Source organism: Bombyx mori, chromosome 13 (genome assembly GCF_030269925.1).
Source record: "Bombyx mori chromosome 13, ASM3026992v2".
Taxonomy (NCBI): Eukaryota; Metazoa; Arthropoda; class Insecta; order Lepidoptera; family Bombycidae; genus Bombyx; species Bombyx mori.
Window position 1 is genome coordinate 9,708,945 of NC_085119.1, and position 25,980 is coordinate 9,734,924.

General features: G+C 34.2%; 2 protein-coding genes and 1 long non-coding RNA gene across 5 annotated transcripts; 1 reads left to right on the top strand and 2 right to left on the bottom strand.

The window, feature by feature from the left end:
- Nucleotides 1-3,139: 3,139 nt before the first annotated feature.
- Nucleotides 3,140-4,611, bottom strand: Srp9 (signal recognition particle 9 kDa protein). Its single transcript, NM_001098346.1, is given in 3 exon segments — nucleotides 3,140-3,256; nucleotides 4,070-4,233; nucleotides 4,421-4,611. Coding segments are annotated over 2 exon segments (237 nt in total). The 5' UTR covers nucleotides 4,211-4,233; nucleotides 4,421-4,611; the 3' UTR covers nucleotides 3,140-3,160.
- A 1,299-nt stretch (nucleotides 4,612-5,910) lies between these two features.
- Nucleotides 5,911-7,797, bottom strand: LOC134199984 (uncharacterized). Its single transcript, XR_009974704.1, has 2 exons — nucleotides 7,602-7,797; nucleotides 5,911-6,468 (listed from the first exon to the last, which is right to left on the bottom strand). It is a non-coding gene; the product is annotated as an uncharacterized LOC134199984 (long non-coding RNA).
- Nucleotides 7,798-7,980: 183 nt separating this feature from the next.
- Nucleotides 7,981-25,627, top strand: LOC101746148 (brain tumor protein). Of its 3 annotated transcripts, XM_062671827.1 has the most exons (10): nucleotides 7,981-8,289; nucleotides 10,218-10,400; nucleotides 11,526-11,690; nucleotides 14,585-14,729; nucleotides 14,809-16,174; nucleotides 16,242-16,531; nucleotides 17,427-17,615; nucleotides 17,697-17,865; nucleotides 18,641-18,873; nucleotides 19,326-25,627. In XM_062671827.1, exons 3-10 carry the CDS (start codon nucleotides 11,578-11,580, stop codon nucleotides 19,428-19,430), a joined length of 2,610 nt encoding a protein of 869 aa, XP_062527811.1. In that variant the 5' UTR covers nucleotides 7,981-8,289; nucleotides 10,218-10,400; nucleotides 11,526-11,577; the 3' UTR covers nucleotides 19,431-25,627. The 3 variants fall into 3 exon arrangements, with proteins under 3 accessions (XP_062527811.1, XP_012547296.2, XP_037870680.1); XM_012691842.4 differs by lacking the exon at nucleotides 10,218-10,400 and having other exon boundaries at nucleotides 7,983-8,289; XM_038014752.2 differs by lacking the exons at nucleotides 7,981-8,289; nucleotides 10,218-10,400 and adding an exon at nucleotides 11,140-11,364.
- Nucleotides 25,628-25,980: the final 353 nt, after the last annotated feature.

Consider the following 25,980-nt stretch of genomic DNA (forward strand, 5'->3'; position numbering starts at 1 on the left):
AAGTCAGCGTCGGAACGATACTTCGATAAGGCTATGCGTCATGATAATCGCCTTATCGTTGCCGCCGCTGACTACTTCCCGAATCCTGATCATGCAGGAGCCAGTCACCGTCGACGCCCTAGACACGTCCTTACGGATCCATCAGATCCAATAACCTTTGCATTAGATGCCTTCAGCTCTAATACTAGGAGCAGGCTTAGGGACCCCGGTAACCGTACTCGTCGAACTCGACAAAGAGGTCGACGTGCAACCTAACCCATGCATCAGCCCGCTGAGTTTCTCGCCGGATCTTCTCAGTGGGTCGCGATTCCGATCCGGTAGTAGATTCATTTGCGAAGCAGATACTCTTGAGTTGTTAGGTCTCCTTCGGAGACGCTCGGGCAGTTGTTAGCAAATCCCCCCCCTCTTGGCTGAGCCTTTGCTCGCCCACCTGTTCTGGTGAAACTGGAAAGGCCTTCGGGCCACCAGTAAAGTTCCAGTCATAAAGTTTTTAAGCTATTGCATAGATTTTATCGCAGGCCTTGAGCGCGGCTTGAGAGCGGAATCATGAAATTCCGTAACGAAAAAAACCTTCCACCCCTCACTCCGCCTACCATGTAGCTTGCGTTCAACACATTCACACGTTGCGCTTGTGTAGTGTTTGTGAATAAGCGCGTGGCGTGATGTCACACTGCATGCGCAGCATGATTTGTATTATTTTATTGAGCCTCGCCATGCGAACCGCCAAAACCTTCTAAGTAACATGTACCTAACACATTTGTGTTCACGAATATCTTCGTAAATGTGACGAAACGTTTTTGTATTTTTCTTTGTCACATGTCTTTAGATATTTTAGAAATACATACAGCGCCATCTATTGACAACAAACAAAACCTTTCTCAGCCTTAACTTGGAGACATAAACGAACAATTTAATGAATTTTTTTTATAACAAAAATATTATGATAATAATTGTATATGTTGACTTATGCAAACTTAGAAATGGCCTACACATAGTCATGGTAGCAATTGACATTTCTCCGAATCCAAAATTAGACGAGGTAGAGCATTTTATTCATCGCACTTTACTGGAGTACACTGAAGAAGGGTCGAAAATACTTGATACAAATGGTAATAAATTTCCACTTATCTTGGCTGGCGATTTCAATATCAACTTCGCTGATAAAAAATCAGAGCGGTTGACAACTTTTCTTTCGAAAATATTGACTTTGAAAATGAATAATGATCCACAAGAATCCACAACAAAATATGGCACCACCATTGACGCGGTATTTTCCAGATATTTAGAAGATATCAAATCTCAAACTTATGTTTCTTATTTCAGTTACCATAAACTTATAGTTTCAATGATAAATACTCCTGAATAACCTACATGTATTGTAAGATAATAAAAATATTTTGAACAATATTAACTTCTCATTTATTTAATAAAAGAAAAAAAATGTTTTCTTATCGGTCACCACGCTCAAAAGGTGTAACTTGAATTAATATCAAAGAAAAACAAAGGAAAAAAATACTGATATAATACTGATATAAATAGAGGCGATAGTCGACGACCAACGACGCCGGTCTCCGCGGTACGGCAGCCATACCAGGCCGCCCGGGCGATGCCGCTGGTGTTCCGGGATACCCCGCTGGGCCAGAACCAGCCTGCCGGGTTGGAACGCGATACACCGTCGACCGGGTTGCTCTTCCATTGTATTTTCGGCGACGACAGCGACGACGACAATGCGGACCGCATCGCAGGCCGCAGCTGCCGACGTGTCGTCTCGTCCTCCTGGTGCCAGCGCGCCTAAGGTGACGATAGCGTGCGGTGCAGCCTCAACCCTCTCAGGTCGACCCGTGACCATCACCGGGAGGAGACTGCCTCCGCACAGGGGCCAGAGCTGTACGAACGCCCTCCTCCGACCCCCGGCTCGACGGCGAAGGCACGGCGCCGTGAGGGAAGAAGAGCTCTCCCGCTCCTTTCCGTCGCCTCCTTCTGTGAGATGGTGAGCTCGCAGAAGTCGAGCATGGCCTGTCGCATGACGCGCGGAAGCGACAAGTTCGAACCTATTTTTGCGAGAGAGCCGAAGTACGCGGCGCTGCTCTGCGAAAGCCGGGCAGTACGCGAGTGTGTGCTCCGCCGTGTCCTCGTTACACTGCAGTGGCACTTCGGCGTGGCTCAGAACATACCTATCTTTACTCCTCATTGTACTGCAATTAAATTATATACATATAATATGTATGTATGTATTAATATGTATGTCCTTATTTCAGTGCCTGTAAGTAAAATATTACGATGATTCTTGTTTTGGTCGCTGGGGTTTGATCTGTGTATTTTAAATTAGATGATCATGTGCTATTTTCATGATGGGATTGGGGGTGTACTTGAAATAGATACTAGATGGTATGGTTGAAACATTAAAGTAGGTACCACTTCAACAAATTTAGGATTCACATGGTCTAATACAGTGTTTCCCCAGCTTTTTTGTGCCACTTAAGAAACATAAATTATAGGTTTTAAGAAGAAATCACTATGAAATTGTTATCAAAACACAGTAATATTTCAAAACATAATAAAGAACTGAAATTAAGATTCAAAATAATTATAATACAAATTTTCTATATTTAGTGTGATTGCCCCCGTTTAATTAGCAAATTACCACCTTCTGGGGCATGGGCCCCACGTTGGGAGCCGCTGGTCTAGACTCACCTTAATGTCTCTATCCCCTATGCTGATTGTAATAAATCTTGTATATAGTCGTTAGATGGCGTTAATTATAACTGCATGTTATTTGCGGTTAACAAAATGAAATGGAAATTTAAATCAACTTTAATCAAGATCTAAAAGTAAGAATCAGCCGTATGTTTTGTGTAAATGTGAATAAAAAAAGAGAACATGAACACAATATATTTATATAAATGAGTTTTAAAAACCTGCTTCATATATGTAATTATAATTCAATATTTGAATGGAAGACATTTTTTAGCACGTGGCGGAAAGTGTAGTTTTCATTATTTCTTTTCAAGGACTTTATACAGCCATATAATCAGGTAGGCATTATCCAGATATGATGATATAACCTACTTTGATCTGAATTCAAAGAATTTATTCTTGAAAAAAAACAATACAACAAATAAGTAATTAAAAAACTTAGTAAATTTATAAATACATTTATTTAGTTATCATTTGATGCCATGTGTCTTAATAAATTTGACATAAATTTATCTATTTTCCTAACATCTTGCTGTACTTCTGTTTTGTATTGAAGGCACTAGAAAAAAATAAATAACATTATTAAATTAAATAATGGAATTCAATAATTTCAGTTATTTTGTACTACATCCTTATTACAAAATTATACAGTACCCAAAAATTTGAAGCAAAACAACATTCTGAACAAAAATATATAGACAATAATTCTAGCACTTTCTTGAAAGTTCAATTTCATGCAAAGAATAGACACACGTGTTTAATATGCTTTTTTAGCTTGGAATGTATATGTTTGTATAATAATATAATGGAATCTTCGAACATCATTTTCAGACCGCAAGATGTCTGACTCACTTGAAAAATTGCACACATATCAGGAATCAATCTCAACATTATGATTTGATTACTTCTCTGTTATATCCTGACAAAAAAAAAATAGTATCAAAAGTATAAAAAAAATTTAAATATTTTGTTAATTCTTAGTTTGGTTATTAATATATATATTTTTTATAAATTAATACATTTTTTTTGTTTGTTTTTAAATTACTGATACACTGCAACTTTAAGATTCTTAGCTAACATACAAGTTAGTTCCTTAAATATTTTACTAAACTAAGTTATGCTAACTAAGCTTGCTGTACAATAAAAATCAGCCTCTTGATATAATATGAAATAATTTGCCCTTGCCAGCTTGTCAGATGAGTTTAACAAAAGTATAAAGTTTAAAAGGTTCTCATTAAATTTTATATTTTAAATAAACCATTAGTATTTTAATGGAACAATCATTTAATTAAAGTGAAATAATTATGTATTCATTGTGATTTTGTATCATGTGATAAATGCTTAAGTTTTAAATTACTAAGTAGGCACTAACCTTTTTATTGTCAGTAATTTTGACATTAAATGCACCTTTTGAATGTGAATATTTAACACTGTACCGAGTATTTATTGGATCCTGTAGATATAACATTTCCGCGGCTTTCTCAAACTCTTCCCAATTTGGAACAAAAGTCATTACGGCCAATTATTGACTATTCACTGAAATAAGATACTAATAAAAGTTAGTAAACGTTCCAGTGTTTTTTAATTTGTATATAACCTAAACTCTGGAAAAAGATTTATTTTTATGTTTTGAATATATTAATTTGTAAAAGAAACAACATATTTGAAGGATATTTTCTGTACGTGTACTTAAATAATTAAAATAGCATTAAACATATTTTACCTAGGAATGTTTTTAAAAATAGTCCCCGAATATGTAGGTACTGAACAATACGCTATATACGCACGGCGCACACACTAATTACAGATTGGATATACGCTTAAATTATAATTAGGGAATTTTAATTATGTACTTATGTATGTACTCTTTTTATTTATTTATTCAATGACCTGCTCAGATGAACACGTTAAAACTATTACGTAGAGGTGAAATTAACCAAAATGTATATAAATCGATTTGTAATATCAAAAGAATCGATTTGCAATATTAAAAGAATCGATTTTAAAAAACTAATGCATATACTGAGCCCTCATTTCTTTAGCAACCACTATCTAACTTTAACAAATTAAATTAAGCTATTTACTCGAGGAAAACATAAAGTTTGCAGCGATGATGTTCATAGTGACGACAATTAGCAATTCCATAAAATTTACTAATGGCGACTACAACAAAAATCAGGAGTAGGAGATTTCTTTATGAACAATGACGATTTCTGAAATTTCTTGTTATAGAAGTCAGACGAATTCACTTGGTGGTAAAAAAATGGTAGGCAGCGATTTGGCTCTGCGCCTGGCATTGCTGACTTCCATGGATAACTTCCATTAGCAACCACATACAGTGATTACACATAGAAAGAATAGCATTTGTTTCGGTGGCTGGTAGTGATATAGTTAAAAAGATATCCATGATCATCTCCAAAAATCCTCAATATAAAATTTTGAATTATCATTATTGGTTTGTGATTACTTCTAATATGATTAGAGAAATTTAGTATTTTTCAATTTGACCACAAAACAAAATTAGTGCTTAATACTACATAATTAAAAAGATAAAATTGAAAAAAAATATCGATTTCTTTTAAATCCGGATCACATTGCCATAATAACCTTGATATTTGAGAATAGCATCATAATTGCTTTGACTCAAAGGTCTTATTATCAGGCCAAAAAATATTCAAAGAAATATTCGCAATTGAATAGGTACCTAGAGTGGTACCTAGGTATGTACAGTCCGCGCGCGAGCTCCGAGGATTCGGGAGCTGAGGAAGCGGGCGGGCGTGCACCGCGCCCGACCGTCGCTTCATACCCCGCACTCTCCCACTACTAGTGTCGACCTTAACATAAGAGTGCGCTTACTGACTCGTTTTTAATTTTGCGATAGCAATGTTAATAACGTGTGTTTTTAGTATAAATAGTCTTACACTTCTAAGTATTTTTGTTTGCACAAATAGCTATATGATTTGATGAGAAAGGAATGGCGAGCACTAGCATAATAACCATGTCTTAGCATTAGAGGAATATTACTAGCAAAAGGATGGCTTAATGGCGGATGTTGTCGAATCATTTATTATTGAAGTACGTGAGGAGAGTGACATCAAGAGGAGTGTACATCAAATTCTTCAACTACTGATTAATCTGATTGCGAGAGTAATTAATAAGATTTCACGTTCATTTTGTTCAATAAGTATCAGTTCATTAAATTAAATTCATACGTGATCAGTTGTATTTTTTATTTTATTTCAAGTACATAATACCCTCATAAAACTATTTTATAATTTACACTCGCACGGAGGCTTAAGATGTGTTAGTATCGATAGCGCAATATCGACTAATTACAACACTAGCTCATTACGTCAACATTCCTTAAAAATCCTCGGAGCTCGCGCGCGGACTGTACCTAGGTAGTACACTGACAATACGCGCAGTAGACCGAGCATTGACTTTGGATTAATCTTCTTTTTTCAGTAGGTATGATAGCCTGCTTCTTTCGTTAGAATTTACTTATGGCTAACGGTCACAAGATCTTAAAACCTAGCTTGAACATAATTTCTACTGTATTCTGATAATGATATGATATGTTGTAAAATGAGACGAAGTTGATTTTAGTAACTTTGTTTTTGATAAACAGTTAATAAACCATCATTTTAATACATTTAAATCTGAAAAAAACTTCAATAAAATAAAATAATTCACAAAGCTTTGCTCCTACGGTTCCCGCCAAAAAGGCAATTGGTTTCTTGCAATGCCACTGTTGCTAGATGCACACATAACCTGTAATTTATAAAGGTTATTAAGCAAAATTGAATATCAGATGAGAAGACGAGATCAGATGTAATAATGCCTCAGTACAATGGTGGAAATTTTATTGCCATTTTAGCGGGCTTTTTGAAAGAATTTTAATATTTTTCCTACGTTTAATAAGTAACCCTTGCTACTCATTTACATACACTAGAAGGAACGGTAAATAAAAAATAAAAAAGAATTCCCACAATTACTTCCACCATAAAAAATATCACCTAAATTAAAATGTAAAAAAAACTCTACAAGAATACAAATAATATGCTGTTTTAAATATACAGGGTGGCCGGAACATTGAGGTCCAAAAAAAAATTTAGGTCTCTTGTGTCGTAGGGTATCCGAATCACCCCCATGTATGTTCCGCGATTTTCGAGTTATGATTTTTTTTCTAAGATTTCGAAAATTTTCGCCCTGGTCCACTTAAAAATTTTTGTTTTTAAATTGGAAGACTTTTCGGGTCTTTTTTTTTGCAATTAATTTTCTACGATTTGTTATTTTATGCATAAAATAACCATACCCTGTATATACTGCGGATAAGATCCGCATCGCATAAAAATAGGACGTACCATTACCTGGCATGTGAATATTACGAATTGCTCTCAAGGCATTGGGCAAGAGGAGAGGGTTTGTTTACCACTGTCCGAGCGCTCCCGAAAGAGTCCAAATAGTCAAGAAACAGTTGCGACTTTTTTTATTGCCGCATTATCAGCAATATCCGAGGATTTTATTTTTATTTTTATTTTTTATTGCCCTTGTTGGCAGACGAGCATACGGCCCACCTGATGGTGAGTGGTTACCGTCGCTAATGAACTTCAGCAATTCCAGGGGCAGAGACGCTGCCTCCCGTTAAGTACTTTCCATAAGCTCCGTTTGAAGAAGGACATGTCATAGCGCTCGGGAAACGTTGTGGAGAGGAGCTCATTCCAAAACCGGATGGTACGTGCCAAAACAGATCTTTGGAAACTCGCTGTAGATAAACGCAGCGGCTCCAGGTAGTATTGATGAACTCTACTCCGGTGGCAGGCGGTGCGATGGTAAAAACGAGCTAATGGAATCATTTCAAACAATTTTGAATTTATATTATTATAAGCTTTTTATTGGATTACCTTATTTCGTTTATTTCAATATAATATTTTTTTATTATACTTGGAAGATAAATACGGCAGTCGTTAATAAATCAGAAACATTAATCATTGTAGAGATCGAGTAAAATTATTTCATGGGAAAGTTTTCCATTTGCTTTAAAATTTCAGATTTGTTAAAAATCACTTCATTTTTCAATTGACCTTAAAGCTAAACTATAATGCTCCATTTATGTACTGTTCCTATTTCAAAGTTCAAATATTCCGTATTCGCCAAAACCAAAAACATTCTCTTCGAATTTTTTTTTTTTTTTTTTTTTTTTTATTGCCTTTGTAGGCAGACGGGCATACGGCCCACCTGATGGTGAGTGGTTACCGTCGCCCATGGACTTCAGCAATGCCAGGGGCAGAGCCAAGCCGCTGCCTACCGAATGTTTGATTCTCTTTGATAATTGGCAACATTGTTAAAACAGCGCAACCGCTACGCAGAAAATCAATAAACCGAGATGTATTCCTCTTTTTAAAATGAGAACGTGACAAAACATTATTTAATTCACCGAAGAAACCATTTTTGTTTGAAAAAATATCTGTTGGGATTTGATGCTCATTTTTTATTTATTTACAAAGTGATGAGTATTCTCATAGTTACGGCGTGGTAAAACAACTTGCGCGTGTATTTATCAGATTTGCTGCAAATTATAAGCTGTTAAAGGTTAGTAATTACGCTCATTTTAATCTAATTTATTTTTTCCGCATACTCATTATACATTTGGGGCTTTATTAAAATAATCGGGTGTAAATGAACTATCGACCTTCGCCATTGTCTGCATGGTGCATTGCGTTTGTTATAAAATTAAAGTAGGTATGTAACATACGTAAGTACAATTTGAATGTTATATATTTTGGGTTTCTGTAAGAGGTTTTACTGTTTGAATTTTAATTTAGTTTCATGTTGCCTTGAAAACTGATTATATATAGCTATGTATCTGTAATAATGCAGTAATTTGATCAACCTCCAATCATAGTCAATTAAGATATTTTAGAATATTGATTTGGAAGTGGAAAATAACTTTATTACTAAATTAGGAAAATGAATACTTTAGTTGTAATAATTTAGTAATTTGGTAATTTCAAAAAGTTAAAAGCAAACATAAAAAAGAGAATTACCTTTTTATTAAGGTTTGAAATAAAACAAATTTAATTCGCATTTAAATTCTAACCTTATTGTAAATTTCAAGTTTAATATCCAATAGTTCAAAACTGCTAACCCTTTAGCCTCCTTAAGATTAGAGATTGATACTTAATTTTTATATTGTACTGTTTTGCCTGTTTCTATTGTGGCTGATCCAAAAAATAATTATTAATGGTCTTGTAGATATAACAAAAAAAAATAGAAAATAAGTTTATGGTTGAGTGGAGTTTTAAATTCTATAAAATCACCTCAGTACTTTCCACAGATTCTAAAAGTTTATAGTTGTTAAAATACATAAAGTACATAGTTGTTAAAAAACCTCAACAAGCTTACCTAAAAATAAAATTTGTGTTGCACTAGTAAAGGATTTGCTACTTTTAAATCATACATGTGTAGTAGGATCAATAATGAACAAAGAATGAAATTAAGGGTTACATAATAAACTGCTTATACTATTATTGATAATAATGGGTCAGTAGCATTAGTAGTTTGAAGAGCCACCACTTTATGTCCTATATCAAGCATAGTGAATACAACTTGAGGATTCTGTCATGTGCTAGTAATATAAGCATACCTTTTATGATGCAACAATGAATGATGCTTATGACTGTGTTTTGTTATGCATTTTATATTAAACAGTGAATGTCATTAATCACTTTATACCTTTTTATGAAAATAATATTAAAATTATGATATTAGTAAAATCATGTGCCAATTATTATTTTTAAATTGGGTAAAAAGGTGACTACTGTTACCATTTCATAATCTCTCTAAAATGACCACCAAGATATAAAATATTATTTGCAATCTCACTTTAGATTTTTGGATAATATAAAGGTCAGAAAAAGTCAACATCCTCATTGGTTGAGACTATCCGAACATATTGAACATATTAGCATATACTATACTGTCAACAAGCTCTTCACTTCCTATCCAGTGTGATACATCCTAGTTCTTACCTGTAGATATTTTATAAAAGAAGAACCAAGTAGTATTTCTTGTAAATTTTATTTTATTTACAGCAAGTTTATGAATTATCTACTTGAGATCCTGAGTAAAGGATTCTGTTGGGAATCTTTTTCTGGCATTTTGACTATTTCTTCACATCATAGCAACTTTCTTTGCATAAAGTAGACTTCAAGTCTGCACATGCCTTACAGAATACGTATGAGTTTTGAACACAACTGTATAATTTAATGTTTAGAATTTCAAAGGGAATTCCGTTGGAATCTGTCTGGTTATGATAGTGGCAGTGGTCTAGGCACCACATTTCTACCACACCACGGATTTTTCTATAGGGCATGAAGTTCCTAATGTTGGTTTCTAATTCAAAGTAGTTTTAGGAAGTACCGTAATACCCAACAGAGACCCTAATCTTCCTCTCAAAGAGAATAATTGCGCTCATTACAAGTGCCAAATAGAATAATTAATTTTTTTTAATTCCTTAGAAGTGGAACTAGCGGTCAAGTGTAAAGGACATCCCCTTACAAAGGAATAACTTGATTTTAATGAAATGCAATTAAAAGAAATCGCAAATAGAATAAACGCAATTTCTTTTTTTTTTTCAAATAAAAGGAAAGGCATCCTCTAAAGGCGCAAACTATAAGGGATTTGACATCACTGGGCTTAGTGTGAGTTTTCTTATGTTTTTGATAACGTAAAAGTTAACTCAAATTTGTATGGAGTTATGTTTGCTATTCGGAGTGCTGTTTCAACGGCATACAAATTTGAGTTAACTTTTACAATATTGAGAACTTTAAAAAACTCGCACTAAGCACATAGAGCATGTACTCTCAACAAAATTCTAAAAAATCTCTAGTTTAAAAGTGATATTTTCATAGACTTAAAAATTGAGATGTTGCTCTTCATTAAAAATTTTCCTTCATGCTTTGAAAATTTTATTTTATGTGTTAGACGGAACACAGAAGCGAAGTAAACTTGAAAGTAGCAATGGGCGTTGCTACTACATTTCTACGGTTTTTTTTAAATTGTTATCAAAGACATCTTCGATACTCACTAATATTAATAATAAAATAATAAAGAATAAAACTCATTTTCAAATTGTACCTTCTTGCTCTTTATATATTTTATAAATACTATCACTCAGAAATTATGTTTGAGAATGCATTTAGTCATATTCGTAAGTTTTTGGATAAAACATATCATTAAGAATGTTTTATAATTTATGTTGTGATTTCTATGGGCTCCAGTACCATTTAACACTAGATGGGGTGCGAGTTCGTTCACTGGTTAATGCATAAAAAAAATGGAAGAAACTTGGTCTGTAGTGATAGTTATTAGTCTCTCGTAAATCACAACTTCATTAATAGTACCTTGGTATCAACAGATTATGCAATTGTGCACACGTCATTTCGGATCCTCTTAATCCATTATCGGTGTTTTTAGGTACCCCAAGCACTGGTCATCGTTCTCGTCGAACCCGTCGCTTGCGACGAAGGGCTTGGGCAACAAATTGACCCTCAGACACAGCCCACTGAGTTTGTCGCCGGATCTTCTCTGTGGGTCGCGTTTTCGATTTGGTGGTAGATTCTACGAAGCACTGCTCTCGCTAGGACTAGATAGTAAATTCGTCAGGTTAGAACCCAGTGAGCTCATGTACTCGCTATGTGAAGATGGCATAACCCCTTGAGGTTACCAAAATAGGTCGTAAAAAAAAGCAGTTGTATTATAAAAATAACAAATTTAAAACAAAATCAATAATACAACACTCAACATGATATGAATTATTATTTCAGGTTGTTGTAAACTGAAGAAAAAACCAAATCCTGATCCATTCTCATAGTAGAAATGGAGGAAATGAACGGGGAGCTTTATGGTGATGGTTTAGTTAGTCTTGGAGATGAGGGCTCTTTGGAATCCAATGATAACGGTAAACATGAGCAGGATTGCAAAATTTGCGAGTAAGTATTTTTGTGTCTATATTTTTTTAAAACCTCAGAAACCAGAATTTGGGATTTTTTTTAAAATGTATTCTTATTTTTAAATCAAATGAAAATAAATAAATATACTGTATCAAGACCGTTTATCACCAAAAAAAATGAAAAAAACTAACAACAAACAAAGTCAAGATTACCACGGAATGAAAAAAAGATGGACCAAAAACTAGTTTTACCGCGAAGCAGTCATATCTTTTTTGAGCGTAAGGGTGGGAAAGCCTGCATACAATACAATAAAAACTTCGATTTCATTTTCAAGGTGAATGGCTAAATTCAGGTTTTGATGTCTCTTATGAGTAGCGACAACCAAATAACATGCTCCTAGTATTACTGGTGGTGGGACCTCTTGTTAGTCCGCACGGGTAGGTACCACCCTGTCTATTTTCTGTCGTGAAGCAGTAATGCGTTTCGGTTTGAAGGGTGGGGCAGCCATTGTAACTATACTGAGACCTTATAGTCGGATTTTTTATTAGACGAAGTCAACTGACGTTTACTGTGTTGTCAGTTTTTGATGAAATAAAAATAGTGCTGTGACAAAGTGAACGATTTAAAAAACTCCTGAATTAATGAAATTGCCTGGATTGTCTAGTGAATAGTTGGTGTGCCGAATTGCCGATATCGGGTACGGGGTTCGAATTTTAGGCGTGCTTTGTACATACCAACGAGTTTTCGACGAAATATTATGTTCCTATAGTATCTACCTGTACTGAATACCGAGTGTTTTAAACATTAAGAAAAACATTGCGAGGAAGCTTGTAAGACTGTCCTATTTCCAATACAGTTGAAATTATACAAAAATAACGCAATAGGTGAAATTATAGACGTATAAAATATAACAATTATGGGTAGGTAATGAAAATAAAAAAACTGATTGTAGTTACGTACTACTAGTAACATATATTGGAGCACTTTAATACAATTTTATTGTAAAATATAAATAATATTCTTTTATAGTTTGAAATTAATGATTAACTCTTCACACTCATTGTTCATTCATGTGATTGAACGAGAACTGAACGCATCACTATTACTTTAAATATAGCAACATTATTTCACAAAGTGACATTAGCTACTGTCAGCTGGCTTCGTCTAATTAAAAATCCGACTATAGAACTTATATCTTTTTTTTTTTTGTTGCTTAGATAGGTGGCCGAGCTCACAGCCCACCTGGTGTTAAGTGGCTACTGAAGCCCATAGACATCTACAACGTAAATGCGCCACCCACCTTGAGATATCAGTTCTAAGGTCTCAGTACAATTACAACGGCTGCCCCACCCTTCAAACCGAAACGCATTACAACGCACGGACTTACAACTTATATCTCAAGGTGGGTGCCGCATTTACGTCGTAGATGTCTATGGGCTCCAGTTACCACTTAACACCAGGTGGGCTGTGAGCTCGTCCATCCATCTACCACCTACCAAAAATATTTAATAACTTTACAAGCTTATGATGACCGTTTATGATGACAAGTATATGCCTCACCTAGCCAGGGTATTAAGCTGTATGATTATTTAACGCAATTTCTGCTTCCACGCTGGTTCTGATCCATCAGTTCTCGAGAATAGTAGCTGGCGACATTTTCTAAACTGGATTCGGATATTTAGCTCACCGATCAAAAATATCGGTCGTCTTGGCGCCGGCGACTACGGTGTCTCTGTCAACAAAGTAGGGTTGCAGGGAGAGATATGCTTTTCGCGAAACTCATCACCTTGCTACCGTAGTGGGAGCTTACATTAATCACACCAAAGCCTAATTGGCCCTTGATCACATTGAGATTAAGGCCACGAATAGTTGTCTAGTAAAATCATCAAGAAAGCAAAGAGGATATTAGTGACAGTAATAAAAAAAAAACTATGTAATTTCTTAATTCATCTAAATTTGATTCAAAAATAAGAAAGATGATAACCAAATTGCCAGTGTCCAAAACATAAGGTTTAGATCACTAATTCGGATTTTTGTTTTTCATGACTCCAGTGACCCCTCCCCCTGCTTACCCTCTCCTGTTATATCATATACATAGTTGATTTTTGTGCGGTCTTATAAATAAACTCGGAACAGGCCTTCAGCTCGCCCACACAGTACAATAAATAAATCGAATACTAAATTACTGATTCGTGATTTGACAAAAAGTTCGAAAACTATCATTTTGTGTGATGCGAGCACAAAGGCAGATAGATCCCTGCTATTTTATGTAAACTTCAAAACTGATTGAAACTTCCACTATATTAGACGTCATTTGGGGTCAAAGTGAATGACTAGATACTAACTATAACATTAATAACAAAACTACAGTCCTTAATTTAAAAACTTGTAACAGAATTAATGTCAAAAGTCAATTTGCTTATCCTGCCGGTGATAAAATGACATTCATTAATAAATTAATTATGCAAAACAAAATAAGATATTTTGGATTTTTTTTTTTTTTGGGAATTTTACTGTCTGTGATACCTCTTTTTAATTGATCCCACTAGGTAATGTTCGGTACTTAAATTCAAGTCTGTATCTGGCTAGTCAGTGCTATGAGTTAATTTCAGATTTAATGAGATTTGACATGACACTGTTTATTATGAAATTATATAAATAAATTTCACAGTAACAGATCGACAACTACCCTCAAATAAATAAATAAATAATTTTTTTTTATGATTATCCACTTACAAGCTTTCTGTTTAAAACAGTAACATTTTAAGAAACCCATAAATGTTACTGATTTTTTTAAACCTGAACAAGAGTAATGTCTTTTGTTTGTAGAACTTTAGGCCCTCATATTTTGAGAACTTTATATTTGTATACTACAGTTGCTTGACAAAACAAATTAGTAATTAATTAACCAAGAATTTTGTATGTTTTTGCAGCAATAAGTTGTGCAGTCCACGTGTATTGTCTTGCCTTCATGTATTCTGTGAAGCCTGCATTGACAAGTTGATGGTTAATGAAGCTGGTGATTCACTTAAATTTGATTTGGCTGTAGAATGTCCAATATGTAAACAGGAAACAAAGGTTTTTATGTTTCTTGACATATTGTTTGTGGTTTTGAATCAAGTTGGCATATTGTTTAATAACCCTTATTTCTGATCAGATGTTGGGTGGTGGAGCTGCTTCACTTCCTTCAGACTATGTCCTCACAAACATATTGGATGTTTCTACCATGGATCAATCGGTCGTCTGTACTTGTTGCAAGAGTAAGGAACCAGCAGTTGCCAGGTGTACTGATTGTTCGCATTTTCTCTGCTCGAATTGTAATTCTGCCCATGAATTTATGAGATGCTTTGAAAACCATCGTGTTGTGCCATTTGATGCCCTAAGATCTTCTAAGGAGAAAACGGCTGTTCACAAGCCTATTTTCTGTACCCGACATGCTGGAGAAAGTCTTAAATTTTATTGCTGTGAGTGTGAAGTAGGTGCTTGCACTGAATGTTTAACAGTGGACCATAAAGTGGGAGAACATCGCTGCGAACGTATTGTCGACGCGGAACAAAATATTCGCGCAGAATTAAGAAATTTCATCGTCGAAGCTAACACTCGCGCTGCCACAGCTGGTAGTGCATCTGCTAAACTTGATGATGCATTAGGGGACTTGCAACGTCAGCGTGATGATGCCGAGAGTGTTATCAACGAGGCTTTCCGTGCTTATCAAACAGCTCTTGAAAGAAGAAGAGATAAAGCTCTCGAAGAGCTTGAACGTCTACACAAAGAGAGAGAGTTGAAAGTAATGGATCTCTTTGATCGTGTAGACAAAACTGTGCAACGAATTGATTGTGCATGTAAATTCACAGCTAGACTTTTGCATTGTGGAGATGGCACTGAAATTGTTATGTTGAAAAAAACTGTAACCAGTCAATTTGCACGATTATTGGAAGGCGCACCTGAGTTTGATGTTAATTATTCAGTGGAGTTCATTAGCAAAATGGATAGCTTTGATGCGAATGTCAATGACACTTTTGGCACATTCCGTACCGAAGCAACTATAGCTGAAGAAAGAAAACGTGCCAGTGAATCTTCTGCCATTGCATCCATACCGTCAAATTCACATTCACCTGCTGTATCTGTAACGAACGCGCCCGTTTTCGATGATTTCCCTCCCATTGGCGTCCGACGCGTGACTGGAGTGTCTGGCGTCGGTAGCATGGTTGGCGTTCCCGGAGTTGGAGTGGGCGGCATGGGCGTGGGACCAGTGCCTGGAGTGGGTGTCACTAACACAAGCGTCATTCCTGGAGGCGTTAATCTCAACAACGTTGCAGGCGTTGGTGGTGTTCCTCCTCTCACTTCTATGGTTGAGTACAATTTGCAACAGTTGGCTAGTATAGCTGAAAAAGACGTACCACCCCCTCAGCACACATCACCTGCTCCTTCTTTTACATTGGCCGAGTTATTAGCTGGCGATCTGAACTCTTCTCAAGCATATAACAATCTTCAAGCTCTTGCTAAACTGGGTTTGAACACTGGTAAGTATTTTTAATGTAAATATTAAATGTGTTCAGCAAATGGTATATTTGGCGTTAATTGTTTTAGAAGTTAATGGCTTCGGGGGTGTAGGCGGAGTCGGTGGGGTCGGTGGAATGGGTGGCGTAGGACCTCGAGGCGTATCGCCGGGAAGACCACTGCTGACACCTGCTGAGGAAGCTGCACTTGTAGCGCCCCCGGCACCCCTAGTTCGTGCTACCAAAGCTACACCTATGCATATCAGATTTAAATTTGGACAACTCGGAGGTGGCAAAGGACAATTTAATTCGCCTCATGGCTTCTGTCTCGGAAACGATGAAGATATTATTGTTGCCGACACTAACAATCACCGCATAACAGTAAGAAAATAATTCATCTTTTTTGTTTTGTTAATAGTATTTTGTGAAATTGGGGGAGCGTGTTCTAATTTTATAAATAAAAACATAGTTAGTTTAACTATTATTTATTGTTTTGTACAGAATATACTTTACATTTTTTACTTGTCCACTTATGGTAGATCTACCGAAGTTAGGTAGACATATTGCTGGACCTTGGGGAAGAGTTGGTAATCAATCTGTCTATTTTCACGGGTATCTTTGCCTCATGAACCGCTAAACGATGCACTGAAATAATTTAGAAAATTTCATATTTATGAGAACAGTATAGCTGTTAATTGTAGATTTTATCTAAACCATAGAGAAGTCATGTGTATCGTTTTAATGCGTAGGATGGTCGTTAATGTTATACAGATGTTTATGAGACATAAAACCAGAAAAAAAAATCTTAAACTAGCTGACCCGGTAGACTTCGTAGTGCCTCAATCGATAAATAAAATACTGAAACTTTTGTATAAAATAAACTTCAAACAAACAAAAGGAATCCGAATTTTCATATTTATCTACCTTTTAAACCTTCCCTGGACTTCCACAAATAATTCAAGACCAAAATTAGCCAAATCGGTACAGCCGTTCTCGAGTTTTAGTGACACTATCGAACAGAAATTCATTTTTATACATATAGATAAACATCTACGCACTTATGGTTATACTTGACAAAATGATTCTGTTATGTGTAGTTTACGGTATATTACGTGCTGTATAGAAATTATTGTATGCATTTCAAGTTGTCAAAGAAAGAGCAAATAAAAGCTTCCTAATGTTTAAATTAGTATATCTGCAATCAGGTCTAACACAAGGAACAATGACATAAATTCCTAAGGCTTTTTAATAAATTCGATTCTCTTTATCTTTTTAGGTCTTCGATAAGTCGGGCACTCACAAGTTTAACTTTGGCAATGCGGGCAAGGAAGAGGGTCAATTATGGTATCCCCGAAAAGTAGCAGTTGTTCGCGCAACTGGAAAATTCGTTGTGTGCGATCGCGGTAATGAAAGGTCGCGAATGCAAATTTTCACCAAAAATGGACATTTCCTGAAGAAAATAGCGGTATGTCTTAATAATTTTGCGAGTACAAAAATTAAGATCGATAGATAGTTTGGTATCATTTCATCTATTGATTTTGTGTAGGTGCGGTTCATCGATATCGTCGCTGGTTTGGCCGTTACTGCTGAAGGATTGATTGTCGCGGTTGACAGTGTCACACCAACTGTATTTATACTTTCTGAAGAGGGTGAACTCATGAGTTGGTTTGATTGCAGTGAGTGCATGCGAGAACCATCTGATATTGCCATCAGTGGTATGTTTGTAAACATTTATTTAAAACAATTATTTGTTATCATTTAGGTACATGAATATATAATTATATTTATGAACAGACAAGACAATGTGCATTTCATATTATATGAGAAGATATTTGTTATACAAATAATAGCATATCAATATAGGCAACAAAATGCCTATGAATATTTTGTTTCTGGTCAAAATAATCTGATGAGATGTGGATTTGCCATCTTGGCATTATAAAGTTTCCATTAGAGTTTTTCCATTGATCATCTGTGGTAATGATATCCTTAAATTATCTTTGGGTTTGGTGCGTATTAAAAGCATCCATAGGTAGGTAGGTCGTCACCAGCCGGCCTATTTGTGCCGCTAAACAGTTCTCTGTCCCGGTTTTAATAGAATGACATTTAACATTTTAACATAGTTGTGTAGTAAAGTAACTTAAACTGTGACCTCATCAACACAAGACATGATAACTTGACTACAGATTTTTTTTTTCATTGCTTAAATGGGTGGACGAACTCACAGCTTACCTGGTGGTAAGTGGTTACTGGAGCTCATAGACATCTACAACGTAAATGCGCCACCCACCTTGAGATATAAGTTCTAAGGTCTCAGTATAGTTACAACGGCTACCTCACCCTTCAAACCGAAACGCATTACTGCTTCGCGGCAGAAATAGGCGGGGTGGTGGTGCCTACCCGTGCGGACTCACAAGAGGTTCTACCACCAGTGAGTGGTGATATAATATGTATGTTAAAATATATAAATGGTGATGCAATCTGTTCTAGGCAAGGAATTTTACGTCTGCGATTTCAAAGGTCACTGCGTTGTTGTATTCGACGAGGATGGTCGTTTCCTACGTCGTATCGGTTGCGAGAACGTGACCAATTTCCCGAACGGCATCGACGTTTCGGACGCAGGAGATGTACTGATCGGAGACTCGCACGGCAATAAGTTCCACGTTGCTGTATTTTCTCGTGTTGGCGTGCTCGTCACTGAATTTGAATGCCCTTATGTAAAGGTAATTTATATATATAAAAATGAATTGCTGTTCGTTAGTCTCGCTAAACCTCGAGAACGGCTGGACCGATTTGGCTAATTTTGATCTTGAATTATTTGTGGAAGTCCAGAGAAGGTTTAAAAGGTAGATAAATATGAAAATCCTCGGAATGAAATAAAAATAACAATTTTGTTTTTCCTTTGATGTGTCCCTCGTCGGACGGATTCCTTTTGTTTGTTTTATGTTTATTTTATTCAAATTTTTTGCTCTTTTATTATTTGTCGATTGAAGCACTACGAAGTGTGCCGGGTCAGCTAGTAAATAATATAAGATGTCTCACCTGTTAATTATTATAAAGTTTGAAATTGCATTTAATAAATAAGGAAATGAAAAAAACTTTCGTTTTCAAACATATTTAGGGAGTAAGTGTATTCTAAAGTATGTACTAAAGAGACATCTGTTTTCGTTCGAAGGTTTCGCGTTGCTGCGGTTTGAAAATAACTTCTGAAGGATACATTGTTACTCTGGCTAAGAATAATCATCACGTTCTGGTCCTCAACACCCTTTACATTGTTTGAGGAGAAAGTCGTTGGCTGTAAGTCTGCATACTACAAGATCTCACATTTATTCCCTATATTTTATAATAATTGCTGTTTTACAAAGCTTAAATTTTTTTGCTAAACCAGTATTTGACTACTTTGTTATTTTATGTTAAATTTCATGTTAGTATCATTTAACACTGACCACATGCAGTGAACGAGTACGAAAAAGATGTTTCGATAATGTATAATTATTACAGTTTTCGCAATGTATTAATTTTCGATGTTTCTTTCACTGCTGTGGAGACAAGTCATATATTTCCAAAGTAATGTTTTCGTGCGTGTTTGAGTTGATTCAAAGTAATATTTTCTTGCGTGTTTGGGTTGATTCAAGTCCTAATATTATTTTATGATTGCATTTAGTTATAGTAACAGAAATCCAAAGGTTAGTATAATATTATATATTTTTAAATAAGTCGATTTTTTTCAAGTTTAGTTATATTTGGTCATGGAAGGTCTGTTTTCATCATCATTGAATCTGAACTAGGATTGAAGTCGCAATATAATATTTCATTCGCCATCATCACAAAAAGTGAAGACTTCAAATATTTAGATCTAGGTGAATTTAATGTTGAGTTAATAAGACCCCTGTGAAACTTTTAATACCATAACCAAATTTAACGTAACGAGTTCCCATCGGCAGGGCTATATTTCGTTTCTAAATTTAGCAGCTGGTATGGTTCCTAGTTCGAGTGAAGATAAAAAAAAATGTCAATTAGGGGATTGCGTGAGTGTCGTCCCGAAAATTAATATATACGAAAAAGATATTTTATTAGAAACAATATACGTACGTTTTAAAGGATACTAAAATTATTAGTGAGATTAGTGTTTGCTTGAACAAATATTACGCACAATTGAGTTTGAAAAAAATTGAAAATTGTATAATATTATGACCGAGGGGACGACACTAAACTAACGTGCCATCTAGTTTAGGTTAATCTCGTATACAATATTATATATTGTCCGTTGAACATAATATATTTACCATTTACAGAATTCTTGTGTCTATACAAAGTGTTTTCACGTACTCTTGTTTTGAGAGCAAACTATTTACGTATTTGAAAGAAATTGAGAAAACATTTAAAAATTCACATGTCTTGGTTAATAGTAATAATTGTTGAGAAAACTTAAAATTTTATGAAACTAATGTGAATTGATTCAAGAAGCAATGCATAGATATAAAGCAATCTCAATAAATTAAAAATAAATAAATATATATACATCAATATTATATATTGAAAACAGTGAATTTTAATTTTTTATATAATTATTTGACCGTTTTAGCTTTTTTGACCGCCATAAAAATTATAGCTAATAGTGTATGTTTAATAGTTATTTTAGTCTTTCGCTTAAAAACTACCTATTACACTATTAACACATGTACACGCTTACTACATTAACACGATTGTTAACAGTGAAACCCATAAAATCATTTCAAGTTAATCAATAATGCTCCTTCATAATATACAAATGGTATGTTATTGGTATGCAGCATACTAAAATTAGAGTCTACCTTCTTAAAATAATAATAATGGTAGTATTGTTCTTAATAATAACCAATTTTGCAGTTTATAAACTCTTTAGATCTTAGGAAGTTAGATTTTGTCCAATACAGTAAATTGTTTTATATTGAGTAATGGGACTAAGTAAGCCCTTTTAGTAAAAGATGTTTGAATTGTAATTTACCAAATGTAATGACCCATTATTTTGCACTTATAATATGAATAGCAACTACAATTGCACCATTTGTTTTTGATTTGGCAGTTCAAATTTTTGACTCACCATCTCATTAAGCAGTGGTAACTGTGACTAATATTGTAGTATGGTTTCTATGTAGTATGGCTATTACATTTGTGTTGTCAATATCAATATTCTAAAACGAATCGGTACTTAATAACATCCACCTTTTAGTGTGATATTTTATTTAAAATTTGGTTTAAAATGTGTTGCTCTCTATTTTTGGGATTCAATTTCATTTATATTTTGAAAAATTGATGTAAGTTGTGTGGTGCATGTAAAGCAATATAAATTAAAAATATTACACTTAAATAAATATATTATATAAATAAAAGCAATTTCACCTCGTATATTTGCTGAGTCATTTACTTATTAAAGATAAAAATTATCTATATTAAAACATTATTATATACACTAATGTTTGTACTTAATTAGCAATAGGTGTTTACTTTATGTATTTGTTGTGTATTGGAACAGTTTTACATTATTCGATATGCGAAATTTAATGTGATATGAGCAATAATAGAGAGACATTATATTATCCAACAATCTAAGACTTGCATGACTCGATATTTTTAAAGACATGAGTGTATTTGTTGCTATAATGGCCTGAGGGATGCCAGTGATAAGTTCAATTTGACTTTTGAGTCTGAATCCTTTATTGATTAGTGAGTAACTTTTGGGTTTATTTTTCATATTGTTTTTAAGTTATTTGTTTCAGGATTTTTGTCCCCATAGTATTAGGGAATTTTATTTTGTTTATTTTAGCTAGGTATAAATGAGTCTTACACGCTGTTCGGAGCAGAGCACGTGTGATTAATACTCTCATCGTTTTATTGTTTTGTTTTATTATATTTCGGGGCCTATTGTATTAATAGTATTTGGCCAGTGTGTTTAAGGCCTTTAGATTTACGAATTTTACTGCCAAATTATTTTCTTACGATATTTGTGCATGCACATAGTAATTATTATTTTACTATATGATATGTATAAAATTAGTTAATAATTGTTGCCAATTTTTGTTTTAATATTCAGGGTTTTAATATTATGATGTTCAATTTTATTCGTTGTCATTGATCAAAATTATTGAGTGTTAGTGAAGTGAAATTAACCGAAATAGAACTTATTATTGCCCCAAAGGGAGCGTCTAACGCTATTAATATTGATGCTTTAGAATTGCATAAAATAAAAAGTGGTGTGATAAGTTTTGGATAATTTTACAAATTATACTATTTTGTGTCATTTCCAATATTAAAATTTGAAAATGTCAATAAATTATCTACTCATATTATTATTTATTGAAATTGCAATGACATTCGTAATTATATATTATAATTGAAAGTATTATTCTTCTGTACTATATATCTCTTATATTTATTTTGGTGGTATATTCATCGAAAAAAATCCTCTGTTCTTGCCATACATCTTATCTAGAGATCAGCATAGAAGGTTTTGTAGAAATTAGTCTTTTTCAATTGATATTATTACAATATATATATATACACACACAAATAACAGTATCACAAGTTTGCCTGTATGGTGATGTTGTTTAGAGATGTTTATTAGCGGTTGGCGCGGATCGTGGCGCGTATTCGTCACGTCTGCTTGGCTGTTTAATTTGCCGTAGCCCTTGTCGCGGTGTGGTGGTGGATTAACAGCAGATCAGAAGGTATTTTGTCCATCGACATTATTCGATAATAATTGTATCATTAGAGTACATTACTGTAGCCTTTTTCGGGGATCGTAAAAGTTACCTATATACACTTTAAAAGCAATTTTGGTAAATATATATTTCTCTTGAATCTATATTTCCTATGTATCCAGCAATAAATTACTTCTGTAGTTGTGTAGTGTCACATTACGTGGTATTAGCGCTTGTGAATTCCCTGTATGTTAGAGCTCGTTTTGTGAATTGTTAGGAAATTGAAGAGGGGGAGTTGTTGGAATACATTCAGGCAGTTCACAATCTTGATGCCAAGTATTGTGATAATTGTAGGGTTCGCAGCGCACAAGGTGAGCTCTAATGTTAACTCTCCCTATTGGAGGTGGGCGTTTTGCCTATTAGTGGCACCAAGCACAGGATGTTGGGTTCAAGTGGAGTACTTATTATTTCTGGCATTCATATTATTATTCGCAATTATTAATTAACACATAATATTGACTGTGGGTGAATTTCAACATTTTATTAATTGATTATTCCATTAAATTGTAAGTGTCCTTGTGACAATGTGCTCAAAGTTTTTTTTTTAATTAATACTTCTTATTTTTAGTCTCCACTGTTCCGAAACAACAAAAATAAGAATAAAAAGGTTGTGAGCTCTATTCCCATTGGAATTTAAAGCCACATGTGTGCTTGTGCAATAATATCACAGTTTGGATCTAGGCTTTTAAATTATTATAGATTATATTATACATTGTTGAGCTGATTAAAATTTAATATATTATTATACCTTTTAATATTGTTAAAGAATTCTAATTGCATTCCACGTCTTAGAGTGAACGAATTTGAGATAACCGTTTTCAGTCTACATTATACAAGTTATTTTTTTTACAATTATAGGATTATTAGCAGTTGCCAATGTTTTTTCCTTTAGTCAGTAAAAGTACAAATATTTTAATATACAATTCTTGGGTACGTATTGTAGTGATCTTATTTTTAATTAATTTCTATAACTATAAGCATAATTTTTTCATTTTAAGCGGCCATTTCGACGATTCCTACCCCACAAATTTTTCAGTATAGATAACAAAACATATCATACGAATCAATTTATTTCACTTAGAATGCAACTCCTGTACTTTTCTTCTTTTTTAAGTGTGTGGTAAAATGGCTATTTTTTGTTTCAAATTAGATTTTAAGTATATTTTTAAGTTTCAATGTTCTTTTTTGTTTTTTTTTTGTCAATTTATGTTCAAATTTGAAATTTAAATTGTAATGTTTAGTGTGAAAGGTGCAAGTTCCAAAAACGTATTATAATTTTTGATCCAAAGATTTCAATAATTCCTTTATTATTTAATAATACTAATTATATCGTATCACCAGTACTCGAAAATGACATTTTGTGGAGTGTGTATGCATCGGTATTCGATAGTCGAACCTAGAATTAAAAGAATTTATTCTGTAGAGTTGGTGCAGCCGAGCAGTCTCTACTATATTCTCTGAAGAATATATTGCTCAATGATTTAATTCTGTTAAAAGTATTTTAAAACTTAGGAGTAGTCCGCGTGTTTAGTAAAAATGTGGACTGCAAACATGAAATTATATCTAACAGACAATACCCTCCGTAAATATTTGAATATATAAATTGTAAAAGTTGAAGTTTTATTAGATGTAGTTGTTCGCCTTTATGGCAGTTTGCTAAAGTTTGCAAGCTGCACGGGGCTCCAGCAGCATCAGCACAGAGGATAGTTTGGCTCTGAAACCATTATACTATACTGCGGTTTTTATATTAAGAGTTTTCGATATCACCACAAATTAAAGCTTTGCACACTGGTCCAGTTTAACTGATAGAAATAGATTTGATGTAGGTAATACGTTAATACTCGATTCAAAGTGCAGTTTAGATAATGTCTTCAGTATTCCTAGTGTGGTGATGTTGACTGCGCCATTCGGATAATGTTGCCCCACAGTCAACGAAAATTGTTATGTAATCCATACAGGAGTCTCTGCTGCATTGTGCCTAGATCTTAGAAGTTAATGGTATCAAGGTAGAGTTAATCTCAAATGTTTTGGCTCTTTGAATATTCCACGATATTATTTTTGTTGTTCATGAAAATGTATTTACATTATATACATACACTTAGTAATATTGTATACATAATATACATCGCGTGGTTTGTAATTTGGTGTTAATTTTATTGTAAAGTTAAGATGCCCAACTGGTTTGTCCACGTACCGGCGCTTTTTGAAGGAATTCAGGCGCCGTCGATTGAGTATTACACCGGTTAGTTGTAGTCTTAAACACAAACTACAAGTTTTATTAGTGGACGAAAATTAAATGCTATTTAAATTTTTTAACTGGTTGTACATCTTACTTTGACCAAATTAAATGACCTCTGAAGTTACTTGAAGAAAGACATTTGTCTCAGTGCACTCTTAGTTTTAGTTGGGTGCAGTATCCATGTAACTTTGGCGGTTTATAAGTATTTCTAAGTTTATATAATGCAAACTGTGGCCAGGAGAACAACAACACACAGCAGTGTAATTCAGAGCCTGCCTAAAATATATTTTTGTCATGATTTTATTTAGGTATATACATGTTATTATTCACATATTACAGTTTTCTCAATATTAGCTTGTATTTTAATTAAGAAATAATCATATTTAACATTGCCAGGTGATCAGCAACCTGCACTTTAATATTTTTGGAAACTATTGAACTTAAATTGTACTGACTTTATAAATATATTTACTTCAATAAAGATTTTCCATGCCACTATCATTGGTTTTTATTTAATTTTCATATACAATCTGTCTTTTTGGAATTTTCTAAAAGTTATGTAGACCGTGGTTCATTCCATTATACTAATTTTTCAATACGTCAAATTTGTATTAAGTACAAACTTAAATTTCGAGTAAGAGGATTGAAGCAGGTCCAACCTCTTATCAGATTAATGTGCACGGTTAAATAGCCACTATCTTCCTTTCTAGTTTGGTAGCGAAGCAGCTGTTCTGGTTTAAGTGGGACCTCTTATTAAAAGAATTGAAAGATCTAAGTTAAACTTAAAGGTGGGCGGCAACATTCACCTCTAAAGGCGCCGTTAGCTATGCAGTGAAGCTTGAAATCTGACT

Bases quoted from the DNA above. Each gene is read 5' to 3' on its own strand.
- LOC101746148 (XM_062671827.1), top strand. From the start codon at position 11,578: ATGGAGGAAATGAACGGGGAGCTTTATGGTGATGGTTTAGTTAGTCTT. The intron at 16,532-17,426 runs GTAAGAAAATAA...TTATCTTTTTAG, and splicing joins CTAACAATCACCGCATAACA to GTCTTCGATAAGTCGGGCAC. The intron at 17,866-18,640 runs GTATGTTTGTAA...AATCTGTTCTAG, and splicing joins ATCTGATATTGCCATCAGTG to GCAAGGAATTTTACGTCTGC.